We start from the raw sequence: 18787 nt of genomic DNA, 5'->3' as shown, positions 1-18787 counted from the left end.
GAGGTAATTTAGCCATTTGAATCAGCTGTGTTGGATCAAGGACACATCTAAAACCTGCAGTACACCGGCCCTCGAGGCCTGGAGTTGCCGCACCCCTGCTCTAGGCTGACGAGGCAGGGAAGCCAAATCTAAGGACAAAGAGCAAGTGAGCAAGTCTTCAGTCAAATGAAGAGAAACTCTAGAGCACAACGAAACTTTGAAATACTGCACTGACAATGAAATAGAGAGGAACCCCCAACCCCGACTTCACAATTCAGGGTGAAAAGAAAAAATAATTGTCAAATCAACATATGTGAATTCATTTATTCATTGATGAAAGCTCTTGAATAAGGGAGCAACCAAAAGTAGCTTTTTAGTATACCACAAATGTTAACAGGTCAGGTCTTCAACTGAGGCCTCGGGGAAACTGCAATGACACTACTCATAACAGGTCAAAACTATATCTATATACTATCTTTTGTCCAGATTCAGGTCTTATTTGGTTATTGCCTTCTTTTTAGTCAGAATGTTGTTATATTTGTTTTTGACAAACAACTTCACATTGACATGCTAATGCTTAGTATTGTTATTTACTGCGAGTGATATATTTTCTTTGTTCATTATTTAAAAAAATAAAATACTCAATGGCACTTTCTTCCTTGATCAGGTATGAAGACTTGGCCAGGTTTCCTCTTCAAAAGACAAAGGAGCTCTATAGCTTCCTTGGTTTGGTTCTAGACCACAATGTGGTAGACTGGATCATCAACAACACTCGGGGCAGCAGTGGTCTGTCATCCTGGCAGAAATTCACCACAGTTCGGGATTCTGCAGCGAATGCTGAGAACTGGAGGGTTAAGCTGTCTTTTGATATGGTGGTTTACACGCAGACTGTCTGTCAACCACTTCTGGGGCTCCTTGGATACAAGACCATCTTCCATCCCAGGGAACTGAGAAATCTTTCACACTCTTTGGTGGAGGACCGGACGTTCCTCCCTTTTTTTTAAACGAATGACAAATATAGTTAACTGAGGTTTAGAAAACCAGCAAGACTTGACAGAACTGTTGTAAGGGAGAGACTGTGTAGTCACAGCTGTGGTCACTCTTGTCTGTGATGGTGGAACAGTTATCCCTAGATCTATTCAAAAATAAAAGTTCAATAAAACAATCAGAAATGCTCTCCTTTACATTAGTGTTTTCTAGTGACCTGGAGAGTTCTGGCAATCTCTTATTGTTGACTGCCTAATTTATTGATTTATTAATCTGACTGATTTTCTTTATTATTTTTCATTTAACTGCTGAGCCATTACCTACCTCAGTTACAGCTACCGCATCAAAACCCCCAAAATACTGTTTGGAATATATTGGCTTCATTGTGGCAAAAATAATACAGCTAAATAATTTAACCGACAAATGTGTAGCCTGTCTGTACCTGGTTACTTATTGTGTTTAGCCCTTAATCACATTTTTTACAGTCACATGGTCACGATCACTGCAGTGTGATGGTGAACAGATGGGACTTCTCTATCATGTGGCAACTTTCATTTGTTTTGTTTACCTGTTTAGAGCCTTGATTTATTTTGGCAGTGGTGGGACTTCTATTTTTGAGCCCTGGTCACATCAGCTGAAGGTTCTGGCATGCACACTAAATTCCTTTGTCAATTGCTATCTTTAGACAAAAACGTTAGAAAAGTTTGAACAATGCCAAAGAAAAAGAGCTCTAGAAACAATATGGAATTCCTGCCCAAGAGTCAGGATCTATTGGTCAAAACTGATTTTACTATTCTTTATATTTTCATCAGTGTTTACCTGTTTAGAGCTTTGCTCTGCAGCTACAAATGGCTGCTAGCTTTTAAGAAGGCCTTGGTTGCTAATGACCTGAAGTGTGCATTTGAGGGTTAAGGGGTCAGTCTCTTAAACCATTCTTCTTAATAATGTCCTCGCTGTTATAAATGTCTATTCTTAGTTTGATCGGTTTATACAGAGCAACATTTTTACCGTGCACATTTTGAAGGACAGTGCTGCAACACACATCAACTTTTTTTCCCCTTGTTATTAAAAATCTCAAAATATGATCGATTTTTGATCTTTAAATGTCAAAATATTCTCACTCGTTAATAATGTCGGTCTTCTCACTAGATAAGTTGTCGTACAACAGTTTGTATATACAACAATAGCTTGAATGTGCCACATGTCACATTTCCCACATTCACTACACACTAGACACAGATTCTACATTTAATTTCCAATCAATTGTTAAAATTACCTTGAATTAATGTAAGAAGTCATTGTTTGTGCAGCTACAAACTATTTTAATAAGTTTTAAGTTTTAAATTAAACATATTTGGATTTTCTGGAATAAGAAGCCTCATTCTTGTTTCAATCACATGACAAGCTCTTAAAAGTAATCCATTACAAGTTCAGATGACTCTTGTAGCATATTTCTGATTTGTTTCCACAAGAATATTTTTCTGGATTTCAAATCTGCTTGTAATTTTACAGTAATAGTATATATTGCAAGAAGTGGATATGGCAGGTTAGGTACTACATTAAACCAAAGATGGCTAATGTCCTTATTTTTAGAGCGTTAACTGTCTTCACATTCTTATAGATCCTTTAAATGAAAAGTTTGCACTTCTGTACCCAAATCTGGAAATAAAACTTGAGTCAAATCAAAGCACGTAAATATGTTATCAGTTCTTCTAACCGATGGGTTCTCATTAGATATTGATTGTGCTTAAAAGAAAATGCTAAAATGTCCAACAATTAATGTAAAAATTGATGTAAAAAAACAAAAAGTTTTGTTAGCCCTGCGTCAGGCTGGCGACCTGTCCAGGGTGTACCCCGCCTCTCGCCCTATGGTAGCTGGGATAGGCTCCAGCCCCTGACAACCCTGACAAGGATAAGCGGAAGAGAATGCAAGTTTGTTTTAATGTGGACATGAAACAATACGTGTATAAAGGCTAATTTACACCATGGAGCTCTTCATCTTGAAACAGTCACTGATTTAAATTTATCTATGAAGCTGGATTTTAGGAAATAAATCTTCAGGTTAGAGCCACTCTTGTGCTGGTATGAACATCACTGGGTTGGTTGGTTGGTTGGTTGCTGATAGACTGATAGACAGCCCAAGGGAGACACTTTTGTACTCCTCCTGGTTGCAACAATAAGCGATGAGAAACCAAGGATATACTGTGCACTTTCACTCTGTCTCTTTAGCAGTAAGTGGTTCTTGGTTGTTTGCTCGCTGCATAATGGCAAAAACCTACACACTGAACCTTCAAACAGAATTTCACATAGGCCAACTGTCCCAGACTACATACTTGACACTAGCTTTCCAACTGGTAGATAACCCACTCTAGCGCCTACACCACAGCTGCCCTATATTAAAACATGGATGGCAAAAAACATTTAAAACCTCAAACACCACATAACAGATGTTTTAATTATTGGTACTGAAGCCCAGAGAAAGAAACTGTCAGAACACCTACAATCACTGGCAATAAAAATCTCCAAACAGTAGGCGTCATCTTTGACAAGGATCTTAGTTTTGAGCAACACAGACGTTTAACTGAAACTAAGACAGAAATGTAACTAAGGATTTAGATCACCTTAAGGTTATTGCCAGAGTACAGTTCCCCTCTCTCTAGCTGATGCAGAGACATTACATGCTTTTATTTCCCCTAAAATTGATTACTGTCATGCTTCACTTTCTGATGGTGGATACAAGACTTGGGGACTTGAGGAATGGGCTTCCTCCAAAGGGTGGCTGACTCTCCCTTAGAGATAGGGTGAGAAGTTTGGCCATCTAGGAGGGGCTCAGAGTAGAGCTGCTGCTCCTTCACATCGAAAGGAGCCAGTTGAGGTGGTACGTACATCTGACAAGGATGTGTCCTGGGAGCCTCCTGGGTAAGGTGTTTCGGGCTTGTCCCACCGGGCAGACCCAGGACACACTGAATAGATTATATCTCTCGGCTGGCCTGGGAACTCCTTGGTGTTCCCCCGGGCAAGCTGGAGGAGGCTGCTGCCCCCGCGACCCCGGATAAGCGGAAGAAGATGGGTGGATGGTTTGATCCCTGGCTGCGTCAGTCTGCATGCCAAATTATTCTTGGGCAAAATATTGAACCAGTGCTTGGGTGGCGTGTGAATGTATATGAATGTTAGAATGTTAGTGTGACCGAAAGCACTTAGGTGTAGAAAAAAAAAGTCCTTGTATGAATGGGTGAATGAGGCACATTGTATATGGAACTCAAGTATCTTCTTATACACGGATTGAGAACTGGGAAGAAGAAATAATTATCACTGGATTGGTGATCCAGGGGTTAACAGCCAAACACAGCTGGATTATGTATTCACTACAAGCAGCCAGAATCTGTCCAGCTTGTGATGCTAAGAGCAGTCTTCCTGCAGAGGTTTTGTTTCAAGTCTTTGGCCAGCTAGTGACATCTATGAAGCACACAGATTTAATACACGGGGTTTGTTTCGTTCCGTTTTCCCCGCCTGTCTTCTGTGCCGCATTTCAGTCCAGTAGGTGGCGCATATGTTCCTTAAGATAGTTTACCAACCGCCATTAAACCAGAAGAAGAAGACAAACCGCCGAAGAAGAAGAAACGGAAGTCATTTTGTATTTTCGTTCGTTTAACATGTTTCAGGTGTTCAGTTTATTTATGCCCGTCGCAGAGTTTTAAGGGTAACGTTTGTACTTTGCATCGTTAGCGAGGAGGAACTTATTAGCAGTGACAGCATGATGAACTATTCCGACTATGACTCTGATGGATATTCGTCGAATGAAGATGCAGACTATGTCCCATCAGGTGAGGACTGTAAACACTATGGTGAGGTTTCTGCCATTCAGTGAAGAAAAGAAGAACCTTAAGTATCATTAACTGAGCTGCAAACGACAGGCAGAAACATGGTTACTGACACTGATGGTTATTGATGGCTCTCTTTCCCTGTGTTGAAATAAAGCATGTTAAAGCTGAGAAATTCTTCGAAAGCTACGAGTGTTTTTTGATTTCCATTCAACTGTTTTCGCATCAAATCAAATTCAGATCCAGACGCAAACACTCACAAAATAATGCACACAGCCTGAGTAGCACATGCAATAGTGCTATACAGTAGTTACAAAAAGCGCCTTACTCACCCTCTTCAGTACTTGTGACTTGGAGCCCTAAAACGTGGAGTTGACATCGCCATGGCAGCTTAAAAAAAGCCTGGATTATTGTAGACTTTCTAGTAGAAAAACTCAGACTGCAGCTGTTAATCTGGAAGCTCAGTCAGGTGTGAGATTATACAGTCCAAACAGGCAGATGCAGTCCTGATATACCAAGATGAAGCCTGAGTTCTCTTGGTGATATGGTTCAAGTCACAATCTTCACTTAAAAAATAGTGCTAATCAGTCAAATCAGCTGTGTCAAAACATGCTGAGTTAACTCTCATTGTTAGCTTTAAATGCAGTTTCACATCCACATTGATTAAAAAGCCTGATGAAATGATGCCCTCTTAGTACAGTTAAGTTGATTTGATTATTCTTGATATTGATCTTGTTACGCATCATTTACACTGCTTCCTGTACTTTTTCACCTCAGATGATAACCTCAGCGAGGATGACATAAATGAGTGTGAGAAGGAGGACCCTCTTCATGAGGATGACAGTGTGCCCCATTCTGAGCCCATCAGCAAGAAAAAAAAGAAAAAGGACATCAGTGTGAGGTAAGAGGTTTCGACAGCATGAGAGGACAGTGTTTCCAAATGGAGAAAATGTAGTTAAATCTGTTTGTTCTCTGATAGCGGGAACACTGGACCATTTTCATTGTTTGAAAGTAAAACTTTTTATGGCTTCATAAAATAGACTACAGTTGATGTCCAAAAAAAGTAAATGTCATCAGATCCTCATGATCTTGAGTTTTAGTCGCTGGTGTCACTTAAAACATTTACAGAAAGAGAAAGAAGAGATTACTGAAAGTAGACGACAACGATGAAGATGTTGGTGGAGCTAAAGAGGCGGATAACCCACAAGAAGAAGTGAAAACACCCACTAAGGCAAAGGCTCAGGATGATGAAGCAAAACAGAAGAAAAAGTCAGATGAACTTTGGGCCAGTTTCTTATCTGACGTTGGATCCAGACCCAAAGAGTCTGCACCACAGTCGGGTACCGCACAGAAGGTAAATATCTTTGAAACTTTGATATTTCATTTTGCCAGGTTTTTAAATGTGTTCGAATTTAAAGCTTGGATGATTGCTTTGATTTGCATGAACCACCTTTGAGACATGAACACTTTTAGTCATCTTATGTCCAAAATATCTGTGTGTGGGGGTTTTCAAATTGAAGCTGAGCTGAACAGACTTTGATTCGATACCAATTTGCACCACAAGATGGTGTAGTAACTCAAGTTGGCACTAGTCTTGCCCAACAGCAAAGGAAGATGAAATCAGGGGAGAGACACTTGTGGGCTCTGTAGTTTGGGCACTGTGAGGCTGCTGTTTTAATCTGGTCTCTAACTGGGAAAACAACTTGCAAAATATCAAGTTGATTAAACTCACATTGGAGCATTGTTGTGTTGAACAGCATTGTTCTCTGTGTGTCTGTTTTCTATATACTTACTTTCTAGTATCGTTCTTTTGTTTTTGTCTTCAGGATGATTCCACAGTTTCCAAGACTGTTTCTATGGTGACTGAAACGAAGTCGTCAGGTCCTGCTAAAGTCACCATCACCAAAGTTTTTGACTTTGCAGGCGAGGAGGTTCGGTAAGCTTCTGTTTTAAAAGCATTTGCACACTAATCAGCAGGTGGACACACACCATCTGGTCTGATGGCAGTGCAGTAGGCGGATGTCTCAGTCGGTAAGAACAGGACCATTTTGTGAATGAGCGTCGGCTAAACTCTTATGTCCACACAGTCCAGAGATGTGCTTAGTTTCTGACACTAGTAAAACTTGAAAATACTGTTATTTAAATGAAGAAGTGTGGTACAAAGATTATGTGTTTTTGTTTTTTTAAGCAGTGGTTATTTGCGAACAGTAGCATTCCAGCATTATGCCTTAATCTGGTTATCATCATATTAATGCAACATTTCAAAGTGATAGGGAGCCCTGGGGCCTGCATTGTGAAGCAGTATTTGTAGTTAGTAAGGTGACTTCAGTTTTGACCCCAGAGTTTTAAAGGCTATATTGCTATGGTAACAACACAGCACCCGATATCACAATATGTTCGAGATATTAAAGAGTTCTCTTGAAAATGATATTCCTAGAATACAGTTGACCTCAACAGCAGACAATCGAAGGATTTCAAGTTTCTTTTCTTTAATGAATATGAAGAAAATTGGCTTAGAAAACACAGTTTTGTTGGGCTGCATCGTTGTGCTGTTGGATGTCTTTTCGTGATAGAGAGAGGAAGCTGCAGCTTGACCATAAATTATATGCTGACTGAGCCATGGAATAAATAAAAGCTGCTTTGGCTTGATTTTTTGATACTTTCATCTGTACACAGGCTCCAAATGCTTATAGTTCTTACAGTCTTTTGGGGGGGGGGTTGTTAAGCTGCAAATATGAAACCCTCCTGCTGTTGGCCCTGTTTGCTCTATTCAGTTTTGACACAGACATCTTGTTTATGTGTCTCCAGTTGCTTAGAGGCATTATGGTCATGAAAGCGTGCCTCGGACTCATGGAAAGGTTAGTTTTGTGTTTGTGCGCTCTGGTGAAACTCAGCTACAGTAGTGTGTGACGTGATGGCAAAGTGTACTGTAGTCCTAAGTCTTTAAACGGGCAGTGGAAGACTTGATTTTTAATGACTTTCAATCAGAATCATGGATTTGAGAACATTTTCTGTTGTTATTCCGGCTTTCAGCCAACCACTGAGAATTTTCTAGCATCTGTGCTGCGCAAGTACTCATGGAACTTCTAAAGTGCATCGTTTAACTCCCTGTCCATCTAGCACAGTATGGGCTGATGGCAGTATGCTTACATGCCTAAAATTTAAGCCCATTTTGTGCACAAAGATTGGGGGAAGATCCTATATCATAAATTACTCACAGACTATTCATGAAGATTCCTTTAGCCTGCATTTATGTGACTGCATTGTTGAGTCTATATGTAATACCTGGTTTATCCAGCAGTTATTATGTTGAAGAACACGGTGCAAGTCTTTGCTCTACATGTTTCTCTTGTATGCATGAGTCTAATCTCACTGTATCACACACTACTTACACGTTTAAGACCTGGAACTCCCTCTGTTTTTGTTGTTTAATGATGTTTAATGGAAAGGTGTGCTCCATAGGCTTGCTGGATACTGAAGCAGTTTTTATCTGTCTGCATGTTTTTTTTAATACAGTTTAACAGAATACACATTTGTCTCCATCTTTCAGGGTGAATAAAGAGGTTTCAGCTGACTCCAGGGAAGCAAAGAGTTATCTCAAGAGCCAGAGCATCAAAGAGGACGAGAAGAGCGACAAAGAGAAGATGTCATCACCCTGCTCTCCACCACTCCCTGGTTCCAGGTACACAAATACTCATCTAGGATTATTACTGCTGCAGGATTACTCTACCATTTCCATATCATTGGATATTTAGTACCAGTGCACGAGCGTGGTTGTTGCTTAAAAAATGCTGAAAAATCAAGATTGGTTTGAAGAAATAAATGCTAAAAATTTGTACTGTAAAACTGCACAGTCGGTGTGGATGGTTGCAATAAGAATAGGTGAGTCCGAAAAAATCTAGTGTGTAAAGGCCTTAAGGAGTGGAAAAGAAATTGTCAGTCCATCACGGGGAGTCCCCCAGCAGCCTGAGCCTAGAAAGGAGGATTCTGTACCACCTGAATCCAGTCTTAAGTGCTCTGCTTTATCAAAAAGGAAAGTTTTAAGTCTAATCTTACAAGTAGAGAAGGGTGTCTGTCTCCTAAATCCAAAGTGGGAGCTGGTTTCACAGGAGTGGCGCCTGATGGCTGAACACTCTGTGTGCCATTCCACTTTTAAATATCCTAGGAACCACAGGTAAGCCCACAGTCTGAGAGCGAAGTTTTCTATTAGTATAATAAAAAACTGTTGTTTTTAAGAATTGTGATATAGCTAGATATTGTTTAGGTTTGGTGACTTTCCTCATATTATTTACATTCTGGTCCTGTGTCACCTTTCGGCATCACATTCCTTGTTGCTGATCAGTTTTTATCCCTCAGCCACAAAAGACTCATGGAGTATTATTGTCACCCGGCGGGCGACGTGGACGCCCAAGTTTGTGAAGGTGATAACTTGAGAACCAGGCAACGTAGGACTCTCAAATTGACACCATGGCTGCATCTTCTAAAAATCTTGGGCGAGCTTGAATCTCAGTGACCTTGAACTCAAGGTCAGAGGTCAAGTTATCTGAGAATCTTGTGAATGCGTTAACTCAAAAAGGAAGTCACCTAGGACTTTCAAATTGATAATACACGTGTGTCTGCTAAGATCCTGAGGAGTAGCACTGGTGTTCGACAGGATTTTTGACGTAGTCTTCACACTCCCGTGAGACTGGTTTGTCCCAGCGCACCCTTTGGGTGAGACAGGAGACCTTATACGTGCTGTCATCCCACCAACACTCTTCTGCGTAATCAGTCTAGCTCTGGTCATATTTGCGTATCTGCAGATCATCATCATTATTTAAAAATCACTGAAGCTCCCAAGACCTCAAGCCTGTGCAGACTTGATCCAGTGAGAGCACAGACGGCTCCTGTGACCTGTATGCAACAGATTTTGTTGCATGTCAAACACACATCTGGAGTAGCACTAGTGCCAGCTGTGCTTCACCTCACCCCATTCAGATAACAGTGAAATCCAGCTACACTATCCCGCTGTATGCTCTGCAATGCTTTTTTCCATTTGCAACTTCCAATACAATAGTATTTCCAATACTTTTTGTTGCCACGGTAATAAGTCAGCTAAGGATGTGCACATCTTCCACCCCAGACACAGGAAATCATCTTCCAGCTTACAGGAAGTATGGTGCTTTACAAGCCATTGCCTGTTTATCTCAGCTGTGTGTGTGTGTGTGTGTGTGTGTGTGTGTGTGTGTGTGTGTGTGTGTGTGTGTGTGTGTGTGTGTGTGTGTGTGTGTAAAAGGGAACACAACAGGAAAGACTCATTAGCACCACCCCATCATCAGTCCTTGTTGAGGTTGTGTAGTTATCATTTATTTGTAGATTTAGATGATAGTGTTGGTATGTGCTGTTATATAAGCTGGCAGTAATAAGTGTGTGTGTGAGAGAGAAGTCTGACCATAGAAGCTGTTGGTCCTTCATAAATTAATTTCTGCAGTATGCTGTCTGTGTTTATTTTTTAGTCATCCAGGTCATGGTAGTGGAGCTGGGAAAGAAAGAAGTCCAGTTGCCATGTTTCCAACCTCCTTAGACTATATGAGATACTGTACTACACTCAGGGGCCACTGCATTAACTGTACCTGTAACACAAATAACTAAAATGGGGGAGAAAGATGTTGCAAGTTACAGCTGGGCAATTACTCAAAAATGAATTCATTCTGTTAATAATTGCCCCAGTCTGTGTTTATGTACTGTCCTCATAAAACTATAAGAGTCTGTGTCCACGTTCAGCCTGTGATATAGAAGCGTGGCGAGAAACTTGAAAACCAAGCTGACAGTAGGGCTGTTCGATATAACGATATATCTCAGATGACGATATAAAAACGTCTATCGTTTCATTTTACGCTATCGTTTGTTTTGTGGTGTCACAAAATAAACTGTTTACAGCAATATTTTTTCATCGTTTTGATGGTCACTGTGGTGGCTATATTAATTTCTTAAAGTTCTCTCTTTCTCTTATATTTAATATAACCACACTACAGACGGACAAGCGCCTGTTTTTATGCGTTGTCATTAGCAACAACGATGGTAACACCATCGCATGTCCGCTTGTTTATTTTCCACATAAGCCTTTCACAATAAAGCTCAAGATCCTGTTGAGACTTTTCAAAATAAACTGAATTATGTGAAAGAGTATGCAGACGAGAAGCAAAAAAGAGCCGTCAGGTGCTAAAAAACAAACCTTAGACTCAAACGTTAGAACAGGCTTTTCCCCGCAGCACGCCGTGTAATAAATACTCACAAAGAAAATGGCGGCCGTTACAACTTATGTCTAAAAATGTATCGTTTCATGCATCAGTTAAAACACTCGACTCCAGCTACACGATGCCCAGCTGGAAAAACTTCACGCAAGTCGAGCTGCCCGAGATTCACAGAATTTACAGAACGTGTTACATTTTTGTGATTTATATCGTTATCGGGACGATAGATGTCTTATATCGGGATATGAGATTTTGGAAACACTAGTCAGACTGCTGTTGGTGGTGTAAGGGTTTTTATAATGGTCATTTTGCACCCTTTGCCTCTTTGTATCTAGTATCAACTGTGCATTATTCATCTACAGTATTGTTGCTGACCTATCACTGTCTGCCCCTTTAGTGTACCCAACACACTCTGTCACAAAGTTTAAATCATCTTAAACTAGTTTCTTAAACATGATGTTATCATGTCAATATGGACCAAAATCTCTGAACAATTTTTCCATCAGCTTTTTGAATCAAAATAGTTTTTCTTTTCTTTTCTTATCTTTTCTTTTTCAATGTTTTTAAGTGTTTTTTGTTTGTTTTCATAAAGCCACATCTGCAAGTTTGTTATGCAACCTTAATGACAGTTAAACTGACCTTGAATTTCAAATCTTAAGGGTGTGAATTTGGTGGGTCACCTAAAGGCTTCTCTTTCTGATTTCAGTACTAAGCGTCCAGCAGGCATGTCAAATGTCCTAAGTCGTATTGGGGGAAAGAAACAGAAAATGAGTACATTGGAAAAGTCAAAAATGGACTGGGATGCTTTTAAATCTGAGGAGGGCATCACCGAGGAGCTGGCTATCCACAACAGAGGCAGAGAAGGGTAAGAGAGTTTCAGCATGTGTGAAGTAATGCTCACTGTGGTCCAGAGGGATGTTCATCAAAACTGGATGTTGTCATGTGACAAAATAATTTAGTAAGATTTGTATATATTTATTTATCATACTTGAACTGAACAAAAAGAAAAAAGGAAGTACGCCTGTCCTACAGACATATCATTAAGTAAAACAACCTTAATAACGTATTTAATATTTAATAACAGCTCATATTTCTTTAGACTCTCCTACTGATGTTATCAAACTCCTTCCAATAATTATTAACTGGCTACCACATGCTTTCAAGGTGGCTGTAGTTAAACCATTTCTTTAAGAAGTCTTTCCTCAGCCTCATCTTGGCTAACTATAGAGAAATTTCCAACCTTCCTCTTATTTTCAAATTCTTGAAAGACTAGCTGTCAAATAGCTAACTGAGAATTTGCAGAGAAATGGTTTATTTGTGGAGGGAGAATCTGCTGGTTGCAGCAGATGACTTCCCCTCCCTGAGCCTGGTTCTGCTGCAGGTTTCTTCCCTTTAAAAAGGAGTTTTTTCTTTCCACATTCGCCAAGTACCTGCTCACAAGAGGTCATTTTAGGGCCTTCACCTTACAATATAACATTCCTTAAGGTAATTGTTGTGATTTGGCACTATATAAATAAAATGAAATTGAATGTAATTGTTCTTACTTATCATATTGGTTGTGTATTACTTCTGTGCCAGTAAAAAAAAAGTGGAGATGTCTGCTTGTGCTCTAAATGGGTCGAGATCATGTACTTAATTTTATAGCATGGTAAATAAACATAAGTTATCAATCTTTTGCATGTTAACAGCAAAAACGCTTCAACTTTTAGCAGTTGCACAAAGATAGCAGGCAGGCAGGCAAGTATCACTCCATTTTTTTTATTTTATTTATTTTTTGATCGCAAGGTGTGGAAGAAAGTAGGTATGAAAAGAAGTACCTGGTACCAGGTGCCATCACCTAATGAAAAACCCTAAAAACCGTGTCGAGCCAATCTGAGTAGGTCCTAGTGGAAAAGGTTGATAAGTGTTGTGAGGATCTCATTTCTGCTGTAACATTATAGCGTTGAGTTAGTCCCTAATGAGGCTGACCATAAACATTAATCTTGCATTTCTAAACAAAGCAGTCGGTTCATTTCAGCACTGACCAGCATTATACCAAGAGCAGTGCAAACTGGCATCTCAGCAATCAGTAGATCGAGTAGTGAGTGTGTGAATAGTCTGCCAACCAAAACAGTACAGTATGTTATACTGTTTGTTTTTTTTTTACAGTTATTACAGTTTGTTTTTTAAAGATGAAATACCAGAGAGAGTTAAAAACAGATGCTCTGTTTACTGACATGAGGCATTTTCATTGTGTTCCACTGTCTTTGTAGAAATGTGAGTAATCTGGCTGCCTGTAAAACAAGATGCATCCTCATCTCATCAGGCTGTGAACATGCAGAGTGAGGCAGCAGTGATGAGTCACAAGATGACTTTTACAGCTGCACACTTGTGCCAGTTGAACACTGTTCTACTAAACTCTGCCCCTGTCGTTCACAATGAATGAGCTCACCTAGTAGCACCTTATGCATATATGTGCAATAGAGCCACCCTAAAACACGGGGGTGACACTGTGCTTCTTTAGTAAATGACAACAGCCTGCAGTACCTGGATTGATAAAAGTAGGTCTGATGTTTCTGTTCTTTTCTGTTTGTGTGTGCTTAGGTATGTGGAGCGGAAGAATTTCTTGGAGCGTGTCGACCACCGCCAGTTTGAATTGGAAAAGGCAGTACGGCTGAGCAATATGAAGCAATGACACAGACTGACAACACACTTGCACAGAGAACAGCTTTTTTTTTTCTTTCCTGCAGCTCTCTTTCTTTCTCTAATGAGACAGGTGCTGTTGTCCCTTTACAGTGAGCTCAAACTACTGTTCTCGCTCGAGTCTATTTCAGGCCCGGTATATTAATAGGCTCAGTTTGTATGAAGGAGGGTTGCTGCGTGTGCTTCCATCCTTGTGTAACCAATAACGAATCTCAGACCTTAACACTGCATCCCTCCTGCTTCCTCAAGTGGCTGGTTTAAGACCTCAAGGACGGATTAAAAACCACACTGGTTTATTGTAATTTTTCTTTTCTTTTTTCTTTTTTTTTCTTTTTTTTTTTTTGCATAATTTCTCTCTGTTATTGAACTTTAATACCACTCAGGATCTGGGAACATTACACCATCTATAGTGTAAAACCTGACAGGCCAAGAAGCACAAGGACTCAGACAATCTGTCTGTCTTGTTAGGGTAGAGGCTGTAATTATGTATCTTTGTTGGTGCCGACCAAAACCACAAACACAATAATTTTGTTTTCAGTGAGCTCAAAGCAGAGCCATGCAGTAGTGGTAATACTCACCATATTGATGACTCCAAAATAGCTGAATCATAATATGGTACGTTACAGCTGCTGTTTATTAAAAGAAAAAATGTTACTTCATCCATAAGACCGTTAAGTACCTCAGTCTGCTGGCTGATTCACAGATCAAAGTGTACTTCGTAGAATTTTAGTATTAGTAATAGTATTTTTTTGTTTGTGATAAGCAAACGTATCCGTTAGGTTCAGTGGACAAATAGCTGCAACAGAAAGTGAGACTGATTGGACGTTTCTGTGTTTCCTGGTCCTCGTGTGTGTGTGTGTGTGTGTGTGTGTGGTTGTACCTCTGGTGTTTTATCAATTAAGGAAAACCGTTTGAACTGTCTTATTGCTTTCATCAATAGAATCAGGATAGTTTTGTGTTTAACATTATTCAGATTATCATGAAAACAAATCTGTATTTTGCAGAGTTTGAAGCTCATTATAAAAACCACTGTGTACAGTTAGCAGTTTGTAGTGTTACTGATTTACAAAAAAAGGCCTTATTATTAACACTGCAGACATATGACATTTAAATGTTCAAGAAAAAATAGTTTGCACATCACATGTAATGATTCTGCACATATAGATGAACAGAGTGAGTCTTTTCAGTAGAGATGCACCGATCAATTGGCTGGTTTTCAGCTGAATGGCGGTGACCGTGAATGTGCGAGTTCTGCCTTTCCAAAAGTGTAGCTACTGCATTCAACAACAACAAGTGCAGTTCTCCCACCCACAGCAGTGCACACACTCAAATCAAAATAAACAAGTCATTTGGTTTCATGCCAGTATTTTTAATGAACCAAAATGTAGTAATGATTAAATAATATGTGGTTGTCAGTGTAGCATCTGAAGTTTTCTTATTTTCACAGCTCTGCCAATCTCTGTATTAACACTTTCAAAGTCTTCTCTCACTATTTAAATAGATTCAGCTGAACTGCAGGTTGTGGCAGCTGAAAGTAAAACTATTGCTCTGCTGAAGCTTCTGATGATGACCTCTGAAAGATGCTAACAGTGTAGCTAACAGCAGTAACCAGAACGTGCAGGTCTTAAAGAAACTGCAAGTGGGATTACTGCAGCATAGTTACAGCTGTGGTAACCGGGCCACTGCGTCATGGAAGAAGATGAGACTGAACCAACATTGCTGCAGTCATCTTGAAATACCACTAGCAAGCACTGCTAGATTTAAAGAAAAAACTATGTTTATGTTTCTTCAGAAACACTTAAATCCATGTAAATTTAGAGAACAAGAACTCTTATTAAAGATTGGTGCTGATATTAGCAGTGTGTAAGGACAAACACAAACAGCTGGGTGAAACACATTCATGTTAAAGCTTGGTCCAAAACATTTGTAGCTGACCTTTGAACTTCTGGCATTCTCCACAGCAGCTTCCCACATCACTTACTTAAAATACACGTTGACCTCGGGGTCAGTGACTGTGAACCCCACATCAAGCGCTGCACATTGCTTTGTGAACTTGCTCCCTGAGACACTGATAGACAAGTGTTGAGCATTGCAAATTTTGTGGAAGGTGGTTGGTTTGCCTCAAGATGAAAGCGTCTGAGCTGTGATTTTGGTTATTTGTAGTTGCTGTGAGTCACTGGAAATTAGCATACGGCGCAGCATGTTTACACACTCCAGACAAGAAGTAAGATGTTTCAAGTTTAAGCCCTGGGGGACTGAGGCAACTGCTTGCAGTTTCTGTTGAAGAGTGGGAGGTGACTGTCCATCCATTCATCCTTCCTTCTTTCGCTTATCCGGGGTCGGGTTGCAGGGGGAGTAGCCCAAACGGAGAAGCCCAGACCTCCCTCACCCCGGCCACCTCCTCCAGCTTGTCCGGGGGAACACCAAGGCGGTCCCAGGCCAGCCAACAGATATCTCTCCAGCGTGTCCATGGGTCTGCCCTGGGGCCTCCTCCCAGTGGGACATGCCCACAACACCTGGCATCCTTGTCAGATGCCCGAACCACCTCAACTGACTGGTCAGTCACCTCCTTCCACTGCTCCTTCACATCGAAAGGAGGTTCACTGACCTATTAACTAAAATCAAAAAATCCAAACTATGGAAACTTATTGAACTTGATGTTGGTACTTAACGAAAGCAGAGGTGGGTGGCAACATGTAGGTATACCAATAATACAAGCTTTATAGAAGTGCACAGGATTTTGAGGAGTTTGGATTTTTTTTTCGGGTATAAGAACAAAAAACAGCTATAGCTGGTCACATGACATTCTGAAGTCAAAAGTTAAAGATTGCTTGAATTTGAAAGTTAAAAAAAAAACTAAACATCCATAGAAATCAACTGAAACAACACAGCAGACAAAGCATTTTATTTCATTCATAGACATGCTCCCAATTTGGCTTTGATTCTGAATTTTATCTGTAAGCCCAAAGACTAGTGGCATTTCTCCCATAGCCACCGTTCATTAGAAGAAAATCATAAAATATTATAAGTCAGCAACTTTTGGCACAAGCATTATGTGCAATAAAAATATATTTTCTCTTTTCTCTTCTGCCTATCCAGTTAAGTGGCTTATCCCAGCTGCCATAGGGCAGGTGGGGGACACACCGTGGCCAGGTTGCCAGCCTGTCACAGGGCTAGCACAGAGAGGCAGACGGCTATTCACACTCAGTTTTAGAATCACCAGTTAACTTAAGCGCATGTGTTTGGACTGTGGGGGGAAGCTGGAGTACCTGGAGAGCACACATGGGGAGAAGATACAAACTCAGCACAGCAAGGCCCCGGCCAGATGAATTCGAACCCAAGACGTTCTTGCTGTGAGACAACAGTCCTAACCATCGTGTAATTCCTGAACATGAATTCAGTTCCTGCATTAACACCATATTTGTAACATGAAGCATGCAGAGGTATAGTTTCCAAATCTAGACTGTAGCCCAGGAGTGGATGAGTGCATGATGGGGGTTTTATTGTTGTTGTTTTTTTAGAAAAAAGATTTAAACTTCTATGATCCACACATTTATTTCTTATTTTCTACATTCTAAAGGCAATGTGTAAATTTGATCAGGTGAAGATCATCAAAGTGTGTTTTATTTGATCCATCTTTAAATAAAAACAATAAACTCAAAGGTCTATTGATTGTCCTATGCCAGTTTTTGTACACTAATGTATTCTCTTATTCTAGCAAAGCAGGTACCATAGCTGTCGTTTGGTTTGGTGATCATCTTGGGGTTTCAGTAAGCAGAGATCAGCACAGCTGCTTTTGAGTCTGGTGTTTCATGAGAGATTTAAATGCATGGACCTATAATGGTGATCTTGTTAAATGAATGTTTTCATTAATTAATACTCCATCTGTTTTCTTATAATTGAATTTGATACAAAGTACCCATCTCCTGAGAAAGCTACCCAATAACGGATGATTTTCATTTCTTCTTCTTAGCCAGCGGGTTCTCCGCTGTCTGCATGTTTCGGGCTCTGTACCAGCAGTGCGGTGCTGTTGGTGCTGTATGTCATTCATACTGCCAAAGGCCAGCAGCACGGCTGGTACAGCAGTTGTCTGTATCGGTTATCGGTGGTAAATGGTCACGAAGACGCGGAACCGCTGTAGTCTTTTCGTGTATTTCTGGAAACACACCCCAGCATACCCCAGAGGGTAGCACGCATGTATCGTAAATGTAGGCCGGTCCCTTTAAGGCAGCGCTGGATGATCCGTGCTGGAGGACGGCGGTAGACCGGGACAGGCACGGCTCTCCTCCCGGTGGATAACGGCACGGACCTGACAGCACGCTGTTCTGACGAATGTGCGCGGTCCCGGTCCCTGTGGCCGAGCGGAAGCTTTTCTAAAGATATCCTTGAAGGAATCTGGGACAGAGAAGGGAGCGGCAGGAGACGAGGCGGAAGCCGGCTCTGCTGACACTCAGGCGGCAGCACAGGCTTTCATGCTGCCGCTACATCCCGCACTAAAACACTCCGGTCTGAAGAAGCCCACAGCCGCCGTGTCCGGCCGGACCTTTGCCTTTTCTTTGGAGCTAACTATGGACGGGATAACGGAGGACTGACACTTGGAGAGCTAGCAAGAACAATTGGTAGTGCTAAATAAATCAGCAGCAAGCGACGAAGCACCGAGCGGTCTAAAGCAGGAGCACCAGCAAAATGTCTGTTCCTGTGAGTATGTCAGCAAACACGTCGCTGCTCTCTCCCATGTTTCATATTTGCCGTTTTCTGTGGAGAGGGACGGAGCACGCATAACACTGACAGCTGTCTCACTACAGCACACACCCAGTCGCTGCTGTTAGCCTGGCACCGATTGAAACAGCTACACACTATAATTAGCAAATATGTAATAAGCATTTCTAATTCATAAATGGACTGAGAGCCTATGGCTGATGAGGCTAACGTTGAGTGTACCTTTAACTAGTCTCTGCCTGCTAGTAAAGGACGGTGACGAGCCAGTGTGCCGGAGCTCTGTGAGGCCTGAGCCTGGCTCTGTGGTGGGCGACAGTTTGTGTGTGTTTCTGGGCTGGACTCACACACACACACACACACACACAC

The 18787-nt window shown here is 40.9% G+C and overlaps 3 protein-coding genes and 1 long non-coding RNA gene across 5 annotated transcripts in view; 3 read left to right on the top strand and 1 right to left on the bottom strand.

Annotated features, from left to right (window-relative positions):
• Window positions 1–2335, top strand: part of LOC102300328 (carbohydrate sulfotransferase 1) — a 17996-nt gene extending 15661 nt beyond the window's left edge. For both annotated transcript variants that reach the window (XM_005933538.3, XM_005933537.3), the window contains one exon: window positions 647–2335. In XM_005933538.3, the coding sequence (XP_005933600.1) occupies window positions 647–983 (337 nt within the window). In that variant the 3' untranslated portion in view covers window positions 984–2335. The remainder of the gene's footprint in view (window positions 1–646) is intronic.
• The window catches only part of LOC106633430, a 17781-nt gene extending 12318 nt beyond the window's left edge, over window positions 1–5463 (bottom strand). The window contains exon 1 of the long non-coding RNA XR_001336725.2: window positions 5120–5463. This is a non-coding gene — a long non-coding RNA (uncharacterized LOC106633430). The remainder of the gene's footprint in view (window positions 1–5119) is intronic.
• On the top strand, window positions 4553–15122 carry cfdp1 (craniofacial development protein 1). The gene is made up of 7 exons (XM_005933536.2): window positions 4553–4790; window positions 5565–5688; window positions 5916–6141; window positions 6614–6723; window positions 8338–8469; window positions 11727–11885; window positions 13604–15122. Exons 1-7 carry the CDS (start codon window positions 4721–4723, stop codon window positions 13692–13694), a joined length of 912 nt encoding a protein of 303 aa, XP_005933598.1. The 5' UTR covers window positions 4553–4720; the 3' UTR covers window positions 13695–15122.
• A 2379-nt stretch (window positions 15123–17501) lies between these two features.
• Window positions 17502–18787, top strand: part of bcar1 (BCAR1 scaffold protein, Cas family member) — a 43894-nt gene continuing 42608 nt past the window's right edge. Inside the window, exon 1 of the mRNA XM_005933539.3 lies at window positions 17502–18400. Within this exon, the coding sequence (XP_005933601.1) occupies window positions 18389–18400 (12 nt within the window). The 5' untranslated portion in view covers window positions 17502–18388. The remainder of the gene's footprint in view (window positions 18401–18787) is intronic.

Source organism: Haplochromis burtoni, unplaced genomic scaffold, assembly GCF_018398535.1.
Source record: "Haplochromis burtoni strain Fernald_Lab_line unplaced genomic scaffold, NCSU_Asbu1 Contig_169, whole genome shotgun sequence".
Taxonomy (NCBI): Eukaryota; Metazoa; Chordata; class Actinopteri; order Cichliformes; family Cichlidae; genus Haplochromis; species Haplochromis burtoni.
The sequence above is the reverse complement of the archived record's forward strand: the minus strand, read 5'-3'. Positions and strand labels throughout refer to the sequence as shown.